Source organism: Dermacentor andersoni, chromosome 7 (genome assembly GCF_023375885.2).
Source record: "Dermacentor andersoni chromosome 7, qqDerAnde1_hic_scaffold, whole genome shotgun sequence".
NCBI classification, from domain to species: domain Eukaryota; kingdom Metazoa; phylum Arthropoda; class Arachnida; order Ixodida; family Ixodidae; genus Dermacentor; species Dermacentor andersoni.
The window spans coordinates 159,596,121-159,612,191 of record NC_092820.1 but is presented as its reverse complement, the minus strand read 5'-3'; the positions used below and the strand labels follow the sequence as shown (position 1 = coordinate 159,612,191).

At 50.6% G+C, this 16,071-nt stretch overlaps 1 protein-coding gene across 2 annotated transcripts in view; it reads left to right on the top strand.

Moving 5' to 3' along the window:
* Positions 1 to 16,071, top strand: part of LOC126533546 (B-cell lymphoma/leukemia 11A-like) — a 557,606-nt gene that overhangs the window by 415,361 nt on the left and 126,174 nt on the right. The window contains exon 1 of one of the 2 annotated variants that reach the window (XM_072289375.1): positions 6,808 to 7,724. The exons of the other annotated variant lie outside the window; for it this stretch is intronic. Within the exon in view, the coding sequence (XP_072145476.1) occupies positions 7,718 to 7,724 (7 nt within the window). The 5' untranslated portion in view covers positions 6,808 to 7,717. Of the gene's footprint in view, positions 1 to 6,807; positions 7,725 to 16,071 lie in introns of those variants that run through there. 2 annotated transcript variants of the gene reach the window in all.

Genomic DNA, 16,071 nt, shown 5'->3' with positions numbered 1-16,071 from the left:
CCCATATGCTGCTTGCGTGCTCAGCGCGCTTGCAACGCGGCCTCCGAGGAATAGCCGGCGTGTTCGGAGTATGCAAGCGAGCGGACAGGACCATAGGAAGGCTTTGCGTCGTCGTTCCCACTGATAGTGCTTCGAAGGTCTTGCCTGAACTGTAACGTCGCGCCCGGCTTTTTCTTTGCGTCTTTTTCTTTCCTTTGCTAAAGGGGACACTTTCCTTTGTGCGAATGCGGACGGAGATGGTTCGAGACCGCTTAGCTTCGCGAGTGTTTAAGCCAGTATTTATGCCCCGCACGAAGGATAGCTCTCGCCTCCCCCCCCCTCCCCACACACACGCAAGCACACTCTGCTGGTTGCTTTTGCTTTCGCGTTGGTTTATTTGGAGTTATGAAACGGATTAGAGAGATAGTTTTCATCTACGCGCATGTGGCGTATAGCTAGAGCTATTTACCGCTGGCATTGGGGGCTAAATAAGTGAAATTAAAATAAGTGCAGCAAAGCGGTGGCCTCTGCTTGCTTGGCTGCGAGATAAATCGCAAGCAAGAAACGTCAACGCTCCGATCTCTCCGTAAGCGTTGTCGATATGTGTGAAAGTTACGTAGAAGTACTTAAATAGATACGGATCCTTAGAAAAGTGCCTCTACGCTGTCGCGTATCGTGTCCTCATCGGCACCCGCTGCGGTAGTTTAGTTTGTATGCCATTCCGATGCCGAGCAGGAGGTCGCGGGTTCGATTCCGGTGGCGGCGGCCGCATTGCGTTGGGGGCGGAATTAAAAAAAGAACGCTTGTTTATACCGTACATTGGGTGCACGTTAAAGAACCCCGAGGGTTCAAATTCAATTCGAAGTCGCCCTTCTACGGCGCGCCCCATAGTCAGACTGTGGTTTTGGCACGCAAATCTCCAGCAGACTTTAAAAAATTTTTCTTCTTCGGTTTCCCCATATCTTCTTTCGTTTCATCTGCTCGTACGTTCACACTTAATTCCCTGCATGTAACGGCTCCGAGGATCACTTTTACAAGGGACTTTTTGAATATTGCAAGTGGGGTAGGTGTTGAGTGCGTTCCGTTGCCGAGAGCATTGGTACGCAATCGAAATTTAAACGAACAGGCAATGTGATCGAAATTGCCCTACACGTGATTGACAAGAGTTTCGGGACGCCATTAGTTCCTAAAATACGGACGGAACGTAGTACGTGCTATGATAACATGTGCGCATCTGCGTCTCCTTCTTGAGAAGCGCACACGGCACTTCATGGGGGTCCATTACGCGCTGTGCGACACAGACGTGCTTGCACATATACATAAGCATATATATCAGCATATTCCACTGTCGAGAACATCAACAAACATGAGTAGCGTACCAAGGAAAGCCGACGGGTTCATTTGATCTAAGTATGCTGTGCTAATTATTTATGAATGATGTTGAGTTCGGAACGGGCTTGGGTGGTACGTGCGTAATGGTAAGACCCACGCGCGTTATTGAGAAGAATGGAATAACAGTGATTTACGTAAAGCCTGCTTTTAAAGGATGTTCATGCGATGCATGGTAAACCGGCATATCTGCATTTTTCGGCGATCCGAAGGTAACGCCGGCACAGCGATACAACGAAACCGCGCGGAATATTTGTCCGAGTCGCCGTGCGAGTTAGGGCAACGCCTGTTGTATAGCGCGTATCTTCGCTTGCACCATGCATCCCTCTTCTAATCTTCGAAGTCAATGCTGATTGAGTCTTCCCGGCGTCGATCCAATCGGGATACAATGTATCTCTCCCTTCTCCCTCGAACAGCGCGGAAGGCCTTCGTGCTGAGAGCACGTTCGCTTGCCAGGTTTGGGCGTCGCACTCGCGCAATTGCAACAGAAGCAGATTGTAGTTATAGATTAACCACGGGGTGCGCCGGGGTTAGGCGTTACAGAGACACGCACCGAACGGACCTTGGAACGAAGCCTTGTCACACGCCGTGGAAAAGTTCGTATGCGCGAGGATGGGTGTTTATTGGACTCTGCGTGCATCTTCTACGCAGAGCCCACTGCCTCCTTGTGTTATCTAGGTGTGTCCCTATATTTATGGTGGATCTTATTAGATCTCCTTGAGCTTAGAGCTTTAGCAGTTGAACCAAAACGGCAACGTGGGCGAGGTCGTTGAAAGTACAGGTCGGGAAAGGTGCGCGGAGCTATAAGTGCAGTGTAAGAAGATAAGTTTTAAGCGAAAGAATTGCAGAAACCAGCGCCGACGATAAAACCGAAATATTATTGGAAAAGGCGAAGGGATTGGCTAATGCTGTCGCAGTATGATCCATTCTTACAAGTGAACACTGTAATTGTGTTCCGCCATCCACTGCCGCACGAATATGGCATTACGACCGGAGAAGTTAATTCCTTGTGAATGAGCGGGTGGGGACCTTCCTATCGCATCACATATGGATTACCTTTCTTGACGAAGTTCGAGAAAATGGTGCAATCGCATTACTTTAATTACTAGCCAAGTGTCAGGGTGACCGCACTGTGCATACTGCATAAGTCTCGACGAACGTTCTCTCGGTCAATCGGTGAAGCGTTCAGAGACGTTGAGCGAAGTCTCCTCGTTCGAGCGAGAGGCGCCTGGAATTCGCGAATCCGACGTCGCTTCCGCGTCCGCAAATGACGAAAACCACGACCACGGTGATGACAACCGGTCGCGCGTCGCGGGGGGACGGAACACACATGTGAGCAACGACGGAAGCAGCGGTCGAAGAGCAAGACGAGGTCGACTATACGACGACGGGGGGAAAAAGCTTATTTGCATGACAATCGCGAGCGTCACCACGCGGGTTCTCTCCGCTGAGAGAGCCCTTGCGATCCGCCCCCCCCCCCCCTTTTTCTTTTTCTTTTTTTTCCCCCGTCTCGGCACCCGTCGCAACCTGCCCCTAGTTCTCCTCCTGTGCGCTTCAAATCTGCCTTTTCTTCTTATGTCAATCCTTGTTGTTCATCTCTCTTGTTGTCGTCTCGTCGCTGTTGCTGTTGCACCTTTCCTTCTTGCTTGTCATCATCGTCATCTTCTTAAATTTAGATGCAGGCTAAATAAAGAAACGCACCCCATTCCCTCAGCTTTTTTTTTTCTAAGGTGCACCAATGCTCACCCTCGGCTGGTAAGCTAACCGCACCTGGTTATATTTTGTTACCGAATAAACCTGTCTCTTCCTTCATCCTGATTTTCTCCTTGTTCCTATTTTGGCCGCTTCTCTTTGTTCTGATTTCTTTTTTCGTGTTCTTCCTATTCTTTCTCACACTTGCGCGCTCCGTTATGGCTTCATCTCGCTGGTTCCCGCTCTTCAAGAGAACGTGAGAAAAGTGAAACAGGGGGCCGATGTTATTAGTGGCGCTTAAATTGGGAAGCTCTTTAACCTTCGACGCACATTTGCGGCTTGCATTTATTTGCACGGATCGGGCTCGTTTCTTTCGATTCACTTGCAGTGGTTAATTGATGCTCGTTAGTTTCGACTCGCGTTGTGTAACGCTATATCTATATGTAAGCAGAACAAGAGGGAGGAGAGGGAGGAAGGGGCAGGTTTGATCCGCGCTAGCTTGTGCGTGATACAAAGAGATGCAATGCTACAAGTAAGAGAGAGAGAGAGAATAAACATCTATTAAGTCGTTATGAGCAGTGCGTCTTCCTTCGGGTGAAGCCCTCGGTCCAAAAGAAATCTTGGAGAGGGCAAGTACCTTGATGCGCACTGTATTCCTGCGCATCCTTTCTTTGGAAGTAATTTCCAGAAGTGCTTATAGCACAGTATAATATGGTAACGGGAGCGGCATCACGGAACGCTAACTTCCGGAAAATCGCGCGCGCTCGCCGCGGCCTCAGCTTATCGTCACGCCAGCTTTTTGACCGCCAGGGCTCGCGGCAACCGAGTGAACCATCTCTGTTCACGTGCGTCTTTGGGCGTGTCACACCACTCATGTTTAGTGAGTAGCGAGTGTTTACTACGGTGTGTGTGAAGTGAAGTGATCTTTAAAGAGAAATGGAAGAGATAAGTGTTACTACGGTGTAAAACCGGCCACAAGGTTGCGAGCTTTACTTCCTGTGATACAATGTAATCCGTTGTCACGGCTATCAGTAGCGTACCTGCGACATCTATCTTTCTTTTTTTTTTTAATTGCTAGATCTTTCCATGCGGTTTTACGTAGCCTTCGGCGTCGGTTGCGGAAACCGCGCACGCTTCGACGTCGATTTCAAGGCGTCGTCCTTTTATTAGCGCCGCCGCTCTGTCCTGTGGCGAACAATAGAATTAGCGGACGTCGCGAGTCCTTGGGCTTCTCTCTACACATGCTTCCTCCACGGTCCGGCCACGCAAAAATGCCTGCGGTCTCCTCGTTAGGTTTCTTGTTGTGTCCGGCATTGTGTGTTAGTTGAATGGGAAGCCAGCATTTTATGCGGTTTGTTGTCTTGGTAGTTTCCTCTCTTTCGAACCGCGGAATTGTCGTCAACAGACTGATTCTCGGTCACAAGTATGCTTGGGTTTCAGTCGGAATGCGAATTCCGCACTTTCTTTTTGGGGGGGGGGGGGGGGGGGGGGCTGTTATCCGCAAACTGATAAACATTTCCTGATTTAATCAATAGTGGAGTGGTTTTTATTTAGTGCTTCCTTGTTAAAAAGAAAATAAGTTTCTTGTACTACTGATCTTGGTTTTGCATGAGTATAAGGCTAGGAAGGAAGGTTGCATGAAGTGTATTTGGAGATGGGTGCTATAGCACCGAGCAGATAGGCTTTTGTGATCCCGGAATAGTCTTTACGGGTAGCATAGTTAGGGAAAGGCTTCCGCAATATTTGTATTTAAGGGCAATAGCAAGTTAAATGTGCTCAATTGTGGCGTGAATAGCGACCGACAGAATGCTATAAACCGAAGAGATTAGCAACGCAGAACAATACATGATAACAACTCGCAGTGAAACAGGTGCTGTAAATGTGCAGTATAAGTGGGTATGTCAGTGCGTTTCATGCCAGGTTTGTGGTTGGAGACTTCGCTGCATAGTACCACCGTCACGATACCTAACCTAACCCAACTTATAACCTAGCCTAAACACGAAGCAATGCATGGTAACAACTTGTGGTGAAATATGCGCTATAAATGTTCAGAAGAAGTGTAAATTGATTTGTTGCGTCAGTGACTGAATCTCACGCCTGATTTGTGGCTTGGTAGTTCGCACATGTCATTCGTCGATCCATTTGTAAGAAAGAGAGGGTGTCTGTTGATCTGAGGACTGCGGAGTCAGACTGTTCTGCCAGCTTGGAGCGAAGAACTCAGCCGTTTCGTCGAAGAACAGCTCGACCACCAGACCGCGTGCAGGGCAGCGCTAATGACACAAAGCGGCCAACCGTCAACACGACAACGCCCGACGCGGGTCACGGAGGCCTTCTTTCCACGAACCCGCCCTGAAATGGTGCGCAAACGACAAAGAAGCTAACCCCGGAGGCGTAGGCGAAGATGCTCGAAATCCTTGCAAACGAGAGTGCAGGGCCGACCCACGTGTCCGTCCAAACCAAAGGGAGAACTTCGACGGGAATCTTCTATTTTGACGCAGTACGCGCGAGCGACCCAGTGAGTGAGAGCGTTCTCCCAACTCGAAAAATGAAGAAAAGAAACCCTTCGGCAACGAGCACTGAAACTTGAAAGATTTGCAGCTGGAGGAAGACGACGTGGCGTAAGCAACAACAGAAGCAAGCAAAGGCAGTGAGGCAAATGCTGCCTACGAAGGAGGCTGCTGCCGCCGCCGCATTTCCGAGAAGTCTTTGAAAGGGAGACCGCGCGCAGAAACCAACGGCGACCTCTCTTGCATTTCTTTTTTTTCCCTCGCGACGTCGGCCGGACGAAGGAGACGTCGCAACCCTAATTAGACCGGAGCGCCCATCAAAGCCCCGGGTCCACGGGAGAGACGCCGCGAGTGTAGTCGGGAAAAGAAGGCAAAAAAAGAGTACACAGGCGAGAACAGAGAGAGAGAGAGAGGACGCAGAGACTCCTCTACGGCAAAGAGCACGGTGAGAGGAAAGGCTGCGTGGCGCAGAGAAAGCAAAAGTATTTTCCTATCCAGACGACAGGCTTCGGGCGTTCGCTGCATCGGTTCCGCTGTAAGCGCTCGCCCGAATCTTTCTTTCTATTGCTCCACTAGTCAGCGTGAGCGCGACTCAGCTGCTGTTGCCGCTGTCGCCGCCGCCTCTGACGACGGACGCGCCGCTCTCCGCATCAGAGACAAAACGCGCGGGGGCCGAACCGCGCGGCTGCGTGCTAAGGAGCGCTGCCCTCGTCCTCCTCCACCCCTCTGCGCCGTAAGAAGGCGAGAAAGGAGGACCGAGTCCTACACTCGAACGCCGAGCGTCGATGAGCGAAGCGGAGAGGGGTGAGCCCGAACTCCGAAGCGAGAAGAGCATAGTGCAAGAAAGAACGGTCCTCTACCTCTCCGGACTTCGGCGAGGAGGACACGCGCCGCGCTGTCCCCCGCGGGGCTGAAAGGAAAAGGAGAGAGAGAAGAGCGCCTCCGCAGCGCCCCGGACGTGGGGTTCGGCCCCTGTCTCCCACCTCCTTTCTCTCTCGACGAGAGAAGAGAGATTGACCAGCCGAGGGGGGACGCCGCGCTCCTCTTCGGCATCACGACGCTCCCGCAACTCCGGCAGTTGCGGCTCCCTTCTCGCCGCTCTCCTCCGGGGCGCGGCATCGCTGCCGCGCTCTTCGTCCTCCTCTCCTCGGCGTTCTCGGGGCCGAGTTGCGCCGCCGGTGGCCGTAGCGCGCGCGCGAGCGCGCGGGTAGCCGTAGCGCCCCTGCCCGCAGCGCGCGCCGGTAGCGTTCGCGCGGTGGGGGGGTCCTCCCGTAGCCGGGCGTCGCGGGCACCACCGGGGCCTCCTCCTCCTCTCCTCGAGGCGGCTGCGTGGTGGTGACCGGGCGCGGGGGACCACCGTACTCTCCCCCCGGTCGGTGCGGCCGGCGGCAAAGCGCCGGTTCTCCGGCTCGCCACCAGGCGGAGGGACAGCGCCCGCTCGCCCGCCCGTCGCGCACCGCCCTGTCCTGCCGCGCTCGACGCCCGCTCCCCGCTGTCACTCCGCGCTGGCTCGCGCTGGCCTGCCGTCGCGAGCCTCTCTCCCGCCGCCGCATTGTGCGCCGACTCGCGAGCCACGCGGTCTTCGGCTTCACTCGGCCCGCTCGGACGCGCGCTGCTCCTGGTCCGTCGAGCGGCCGCGTGCTACTAGAAGTGCTCTCGCCTGTCTTCTGTGTTGGGCGCGCGCGCGCTTTTGACTCGCCGACGAGGTGGACGTTGGAACACTGTTCCCCTTCGCTCAACCGGACTTGGCATCGTCGACCGGAAGGAGTGTTGTGGGCGGCGGCGTCTCCGGATGTGCGAGCCGTGAGGACCGCCGCGTTGACCGCTGGCCCTCGTCCGGCGGCGGCGTCGTCGGTGATGTGTGTGGTGCGACGACGTTGAAAGGAGCCGCGGGACGAGGAGGAGTGAGCGAGCTGCGCGCTCCGCGAACTTTGGACGAAGGGTCCCAGCCGGCGTGCTTGCTGGCGCACCTCCAGGCGTGGACGGCGGCAGCGGCGGCCGCTTTGGCTGCCCGCCGCCTCTGGTGGACATCGGCGTGCGCGGCCGGCGGAGGCGGCGTAGTCAACGGGGACCTAGCCGCCCTGCAGGGCGTCGCAGCGGGTCATGCCGCCCCCGCCGCGCCGCCTCAACACCTACCGTGGTTGCCTGACATGAAAGGTGAGCGTTCGCCGGACGCCATGTGACGGACAGCGCGTTCCCGTCGGTGCTCGATCCTTCGTCACGCACGTCCGACTGACGGTCACTGGCGATCTTCGCGCTGTCTGGAATCAGTTTCGCCTCTCCTTCGACGTGTTGCCTCTTCCTTTGATCGCCGTTGACCAGTTCGTCCAGATGATGTTCGGGTCCGAGCGGTGGTCACTCGCGAGTCATGCCTTTGCTGTCGCTGCAGTCCATTGTGGCAGGTTTTGTTCCGGGGCGGCGTCATTCTCCTGTGACAGAAAAGGAGATTCATAGAGTGTGAGTGGCGAGCACACAATTTCCGAGATGACGCTTTCGACTCTTGCTCGTACCTGTCTGCTCCAGCGCGTTGCTGGAACCGCTGAGTGACTCCCTAGGAAAACACTTGAATATGACAACTCGGGCACTGTCGAGACCCAATCTACTTCCAAGTTATGATGCGACATTTTGGTGATAGTGCGAAGAAGGTTTCAGAACTGGCGCTCTTCACGCTCTTGGGGCACTTCCGACAGACGTCCACCGTTGACCGGTGGTCAGTTTTCGTCGGACCGTAGGATGTCAGTTCAATTATCATGGTATGTTGATCCGCTTGATGTGGGAAATGGTGGGAAATTTTTCGCCGACTGTTTATTTACTGCCGCTAGGTGGAGTTTGCGCGCAACTGTGGACCAGACGTTAACGGCAACAGAAAGTTGTGGGGGCTTCCGCTGGACACCTCTTGGGATTGAATTACAGGCAGTCTTGCTGCATTTTTCTTTCTTCAACGTTTCTCTCATTGGCTTATTGAGAAGCGAGATCATTTTCCCAGGAGCCGCTGGTCATCATTCCTACTGCCTATTGTTCGTGACTCCTAACGCTGCTATTATAAACGGGATCTGTTTCGACGTTCTTTGCCTTCCGTTCACACTTGCGTTCACACTCGCACTTCACGAGCAACTATCCGCATTAAAGCGTTATTGTACGCTTCTAGTGTCTGCGATATAGAACGCGGCTAAAGGCTAGTTTTGAAAGATTCTCCGCAACACTGCCACAATTTTCTGTGAGACCACCTTCGCTGGTACCTACGGGCTCGACGAGTTAGCACTTTAGTTATCCCAAGGAAACAACTGTCGTATTGCAGAGCTTGTACGCTCAGTGGAAAATATTAATTCCATCGGCAACATTCGTGAAACTTGAAAGCGTAAAGAAAAGGGCGGTTATTCGTATCACTTCGTGAATTCATCTAAAGAAAAGGTTGAACTCTGCTTTAACTTACACTCACGTGAGAAGCAAAGAGTTGGAACATTGTTACCCCTTTCGTTGAATGTTGCTCGGTTTTTGACCCCCATAGCTTTATCTCTGGTATTTAATACAGATGCGCGTAGCTCTGGTGATCTCCCTGTCAAGACTTGTATCGGTGTCTTCCGTTGTTATCTCTTCTTTCTCGCTTGAAAGACTCTGCGCAACGCGGTTTTTGTTTTACCGTATCTCAAAATGATGACATTTCAGACGCGGGAGACGGCTACTGAAATATGCAAATACTGTTCTGTTAAATATACATATTTGAAGTCAGATTGATCAGCACGTGATTTTGCATGTTCCGCGCGCATTGCGCGAAAGCTTCGCTGCCGGTACCTTTTCGCCAGAGACAATCGAATACACTCTGTAACACGTTGTGGCGGCATGACGTCCATCATACTCTCTTTACAGTTGTACGCTCTAAGAGATCCTTCAAGTTGAATTTATGAGCTGTCTTTAAAGCTTACTCCCTTATAAATACACGTAATTGCTTAGGACAGCTGCTGCCTTGAGAACTTCTCGACACGGCAATCGCGTTCTGACTAATGGGATCGGTCATTGATCTCGAAATTGGGGCGAAAAAAAAAAAAAAACTTCCTCGTTACCTACTTGTTCATGCAAGAGCAGTCTCATCGCTTTACCGAGGTGCTTTTTTTCATTTTGTTCTATACCTACTCCGCGCGGTTATAATGCCGATAGCGAACACGATACAGCTGACAGCATAATCCATATTCCTATGGTTTCCTTCGCCTCGCTCTTTGGTGTTCTTTATCAGCTATGAAAATGAGGCTCAGACCCTTTGTGTGTTCGCCGTGTTCTCGATATTGGTGGTGCTTACGTGCAGGTATTAGCGACGTGACGCCTTCGACCAACCCGCTAAACCGCGATAGCAGAGGCGCCCCGCGAGACAGCTCAATTGGTCAAAGGCCGAAATCGCGGTGCGACGCGCTCAGACGCTCCGGCGCGCTGCAGTGTGGTTGGTTTCCACGAGTGCATGGCGGCGCTTAGTTTTAAGGAAGGCGCTGGAGCGCGTCAAGCCGTGCGATATGCTTAAGGCGCTGCCCGGTTATGTGGACTTTGCGTAATCGTTGTGACGTTATTTATGAGGTCTTACGCCTGCCTGCAGTTTGGTTCTATTCACTCGCAAGTAATTCTTGTTTTTCTTTTCGTCTGTTCCTCTTTATAGTTTTCGAACCATTTTCTCTTAAAAAAGACACTAAATATGACTATGGAGTTCTGATTGATTTGTAACTTACAGTTATAGGGCACCAAAGACATTGGTCTTTTCGTTCGCGGTGACCTGATTTATAAGTGAGAAGAGACGCAGCAATGGCAGAGGGTGGCGCCGCCACCGCGAAGTTCCCGCGCTAGCCCTCCCTGAGGTCGTGGGTTTTCACATGGCAGTAAACACCGTTAAACACGTGGTGACACGTTCATGGACCGTAACACACTGATGTATCTGCAAACGAGGATAGCGCTCCGTTCTAAATGAACCGGGGATTCAAGTTAACCGAGTTTTCACAACTTCTTGCGAGCAGAAAACGACGCGAACACACGAAATAATACATTCACATCAGTGACGCATTGCAGACGCAGTGATTAGCTCTGGAAATTCAGAGAATGAAAACTTTTGCGTTGGATTCCGCTGCTGATACTATATAACCGTCCTTATCAAACCGGATAAGCGGAACCGCAATCTGAAAGAAATAATAATTCGGTATTCTAAAGTGACTTATCGCGGCTGTTCTGTCCCTTTAAGTCTGTTGTTTAGGACACTTTAGGGCTTGCGGGATTTTGCTGCAAGAACCGTGTGAACTTTTTCGATTTCTTACCTTGGCAAATTTTCGCACGTTGCATTATTTTCTGTAGGAAAACATGCTATGTGCGCAATTTATCTTCAACATATGCTCCAATTATACAAGACGGTTGTATTTAATTGTAGCCCTCTACTTAGGATGGGCACATGTTCCCGCTGCGATAGTCAAAACAGTTGACAAAGAATAAAAAGGTGAAACAGCGCGACACAGGACGAGCTGTTTCTGTTCTTTATTTTAAAGATGAACCAACCAACCCCTTTGAACACACTGCTAACAGATAACAAAACTGACGTGCAGCGTCGATGATACGATAGCACCGAAGCACACTTGAACGACATTATCTGAGCTGACCGGCGTGATTTGCTTTCCGTGCGCAAATCAGAAGAAACTGCAGCTTGTACGTGCACGACTCGTCTGTTGTGATAGCGGCGGAGTTTTCTAAGATTACGCCTGAATTTCATGCATTCAAATCTTTCCTGACGCAGCTCTTTCTTTCCGTGCCGCTGACTTTCGCACTGCTAGTAACGCGCCTTTACAGTGCTGTAGCGTGCCATACGTTCGAAATGCGGCAGACCCATCATAGATAACGGTGCGTGGAAAGCGCAACCGCTTCGTTCTGAGAACCGTCGCAGCATAGCCTCCCGCTTTCCTTGCGTGGCGCTCCTGCAAACTTGCGGTTCGGCTCGCCGGCGCAACAGAAATGTTGTGCGGGCAAGACGCCTGTCACGAAGGAGCAGCAATACGCCGGCTCATAAAAGGTCAGGCAAAGCGCAGAGCTGCGCAGCAAAAGAAAATAATAAAAGGAAACTACGAATGAATGGGTCATTGCTTACGAATATAGAGCTTTGTTTTAGTTCGTACGCATGTTTTCGTGAAAGGCGACCGTGTTTCTGGAGCATTGGTGCTCTCGTTGCTTCCGATCTATACGCTAGAGGGCGCCACCTGCTTGAAGCGCCTAAGATTTGGTGCGCATTCGTCGCAACGGTGTGTATATATATATAATGAGAGTTCCATGCGTGTCATTAAGATGTATCTGTAGCGTACTTGTACCGACGTTTGCATGAATAGCACGAGGCAATAAGGACCGTGGGTGTTCCTCGCAAAGAACCGCAAGCGTTGCTCATGAAATCTTCACATTAAAAAAAAAAAAATTGCCTCGCGCTACGCTTTGTTGAGATAAGGCTCATCATTCGGCTGAGGAACTGGATTGTATATAAGTACTTAGGGATAATATACAAATAGCAGCTGTTCCCGCTTTCCACTTGATAATGCTCGACGCTCCGTGTGTAAGCCCTGGTATATATGCGGTTTCCAGGCGGCCTCATACTAGCAGTGAGGAAATATTTTCTAGTAGATCGCATAAGCACATAATTTGCATAAACGTGAACCTTATCAGTAATTATATGTGGATAGCAGCAGGGCTTGGTTTCCTTTAATACCTTCGTTTGTTATAACATGCGAATTTCGAAGTGGAAGCTACGAGATTTACTCTGCTCCTCTAGACTTGAGCATACGATACTTTCTCGAACAGAGGACGCTCTCTTTGATCAGACAACGATGTCTTGAGGTAGACAAGTGACGTCGTCATTTTGCGTAATAAAAGCGTCATCGGCACCATTACGTAAGGAACATTGCGTGCTTTCTACATTAGAGATAACGTGTCGTGGTATAGTGGCGACTTCTGTCGCAGAATCGTCGCCATTACCACGAGCATGTCGTTGATGCGGCAACAAGCAAATGAGCTGAATGCAGCATTCTTTCCGTAATCACTCCGGCTGATTGCCAGAGACGTAGGCGAAAGCGAATTGAACACGAGCTGGTCGCCTTCGCCAGATTCTGTATGCGCGTAGCAACAAACAGGCACGAGATATCGTCATTGCCGAACCATCATTGCAAGTACGGTCGCTTTGTAATCCATCACACATCGCGCGTCGCCTCGCTACAGTAAGTTACAAAAAAAAAAAAAGAAAAGAAGAAAGCTACAGCAACAGGGCCTTGCGAGATCAGTCAGCAGAAGGGCCGCAACGCACGAAGTTTCGGCCGACAGAAACCTGTTTGACGAATCTATATCTTTCCCTCGCCACGCGACTCTGGCCCATTACACGCGAGATACGCTCTCTTGAAATGGCTCCCCGTTAGCGAAAGAAATAAAGGTCGAGTTTGTCGTTGTGTGGCACATTGTGTAAAACTAAATCGTCCCTCGCGAAGTCCGGGATGAACGCTGTCTTATACAGTTAACGCCGTCGGAAGAGCAATGGTAAATCAGCTATCAAAGGAGCGACGCGTCGAAGATTAAGACGAGCGGGAGACGAATAAATTAAAGAAAAAAGAAGGAAAGAGAAGGAGCTGTGTATACCAGTCCGAACGGAATAAATGATTGAGGAAGCGATGTGCCGATAAGCGCGAAGGAATGCGCCAGAATGAAAGAAAGAAGGACCAAGTCCGGTCGCGAACGGTCCCTCCGTCCTGTGGCCGCTTGGGTGTTTCTAAAATGTTTCCGGTTGCTGTTGCAAAGGTTGTGCCTTTGCTTCTTTCTTTTTTTGATTCTGGGGCGTTGTTGAATTTCTTGTATCTATTCCTAATCTCTTTTCTTTTCCCTCCGGTGGTGTTCCACTTCGAGCTGCGCGCTATTCGCTCAGAGCGGCCAGCGATAGCCGGTGCTTTACGGCTCGCGTGGCCACCGACCGGGCAGTGGCCTTTTCGAGGGGGCTGCAGTGCTTTTTCTTTTTTTTTTTTTTGATCCGGTGACGGAGGCTCGATGGAACGGCGATATCAAACAAAACCGCCAGCTATTTCAGTGTAGGCGATGAGAATTTGGGGTCTTGCCTCCTTGATGTGCGGCTACCGATTAGATGACGTCTGTATAAGGCAGCGAGTTTTCGGTGCACTATCGCATACGCTACATACTGTATCTCCTAGGCACAGACCAACGTTTTTGTGTGATCATAACTTCCGGGATTTTTTAGAATACCTGCTGAATCGCACGGCAATGCATTGGGGTCGAGTGGGCCATTGAGGTGGAGCGCACCACGTTCGGATCGTCGTGGCATGCCTGTTGTTGTTGAAGAGCGTGGACAACTTTTGCTGGGCATTATTGCTTCTCCGTGCCTGTTGCTTTGCTTGCGTGCAATTAAAGAAAGTTGACGAGAACCGTGCGCCCCTTAGCTTGAATAGTTAGCTGCGGCCAACTATTGGTAAAGTGGCGCTCTCTAAGTGACCCTTTGTTTCAAGTGTCACTGGGCTGACATCTTTAACATACCGGAGGCTATGATGCTAGAAGCTGTAAACGGCGCGCCACATCTCGTAATACGATCTTCAAAGAAACGAACCGCGTTCTTGTTTTCTGCCGTAACGTTACAGTAGTATCGGAGTGCTTATTGTATTCCGTTTTTCTTACTTTCGGGCCGCCAAGAAGAATGATGTGTATGTAGCAACATTCACGCCTGCTGGTTTTGCACTTTGCCACAAGGTGTCCCCATAAGTGGTAGCTTTGCCCTTGGCTGCGCTTGGGCATTCTGGTAACGATAGTAGGTGTAGCGTGCAGTCGCGCCTAAACTTCCTTGAACGTGGTGCAGCGTTAAGCATTCGGCGTGACCAGAGATCGTAACATTGTTAAACAACGCAATATAAGGCAGAACCTTCGTCAGCTTCTACAGTAAGACGCCTGCTTCCCGTGCCGTCTTTCGAACCTAAGCTAGATCTCGAACAGAGCGCTGTCACGCAATCGAAGGCGGCAACCTGATAGTTAGAAAACTAATATCCGTCGCCTGATGGCGAGGTTAGTGTCATGAAAAATCTAGACCCTGAAGTTTTGTTAATAGAGCTATAGGTAACGTTGCTGCTACGCGCACATAATAAATGACAGGAAGCGCTGTGATGACGATAGCGCCAGTGAATTGGGGTAAGTTCGCGAATTATAATATCATCAAAAATTTATTTGCTAAAGACACTTCTAAATACAGCTACTAAAACATTAATCAACATCTTATGTAGAATTATTTCACATTAAATCACGAGAGAGAGAGAGAGGTTTAATGATACGAAATGCCGAGAGGTCGGCCTGTGGTATATTCCTCTAGCCAGCTACTCGGCATTGGGGGAAGGGGAAGAGGGAAAGAAAGAGGCGCATGATGGGTGACGATGACGATGCTTACGTATATAAAGCGATAAGTGCTAACTTGGGAGAGCAAGTACGTGTTTGGCGCTCAAATAAGCTGAGAGAACATATTACGGCACAAGTTGTATTAAGTTGTCATACCGTTAAGTATGCCAAAGTAGCATTGCGCGAATGGCAATAAATTTGTAGGCATTGAGCATATACAGCTATTTCTGTTCTTGTGCCCGTTTCGCACGGATGTCACTCTGCGTATCCCCGTACTGCATCTTCACCGCATAACATTACCGATAGGCGGTAAAGCCCTGACGTGCATCAGCGGGGGGGGGGGGGGGGTGGGGGGGGGTTGTTTTGCGTTGAACGCGAGAGAAGCATCTTGTTTATTGCAGCTGAGAGACAGAGGGGAAGGGAGAATTTGCCAAAGTGTCTTTTGTTTCCTGTGCAGGTGAGATGCGCCACTAGTTTGAAACTTAACTTCCGCACGAATTGCCCGCTTGTGTAGTTCATCGACTATTCTTTGTAACGTCTTTTTTTTTTTTTTTGCGGCACTAACCTGCCGTGTTGGATCCCTCCGTATTCGCCTGTTCGTGAAAGGTTAACATTGTAGATCACGTGCGCGATTTTTTCCGCGTTGTTTATCAGAAATCTGGAAAGGGCCTACTCTTGATGACGATCGGGAAGTTGCGTTCTTACTTTGTGGAATCCGTCGATCACCACTCAGTTCTCTACAGTCGGTTCCGGTGAGAAGGCGAGAGAAATTGCCACATTTTATCGGGCCAGCGATACTATACAGCATAGCGGCGGGGACGCCGTTGCCGCTGAACACTGTCCGTAACAACGAAAATGGAGGCAGCAATAGCCAACTAATCAGACGATGATTACGAGTACGGCTGAAACTCCGGTTACACGTCTCAAAGAAACAGTGGACCTACCACTGCGATCCAACGCGCGTCGCCTGCATAATAAGCTTTCAGCAGGGATCGAACTGTCGCAGTTGCAGGCAAAGTCGATGTCGAAATTGCAGCAGTTGAAGTTGCAGTCGAAAGAAGCATTTGTTCAACAAGGCTGATTCTTGGGCTAGTTGGTACGGTTTACTCATAACGGCAAAGCCTTTAGC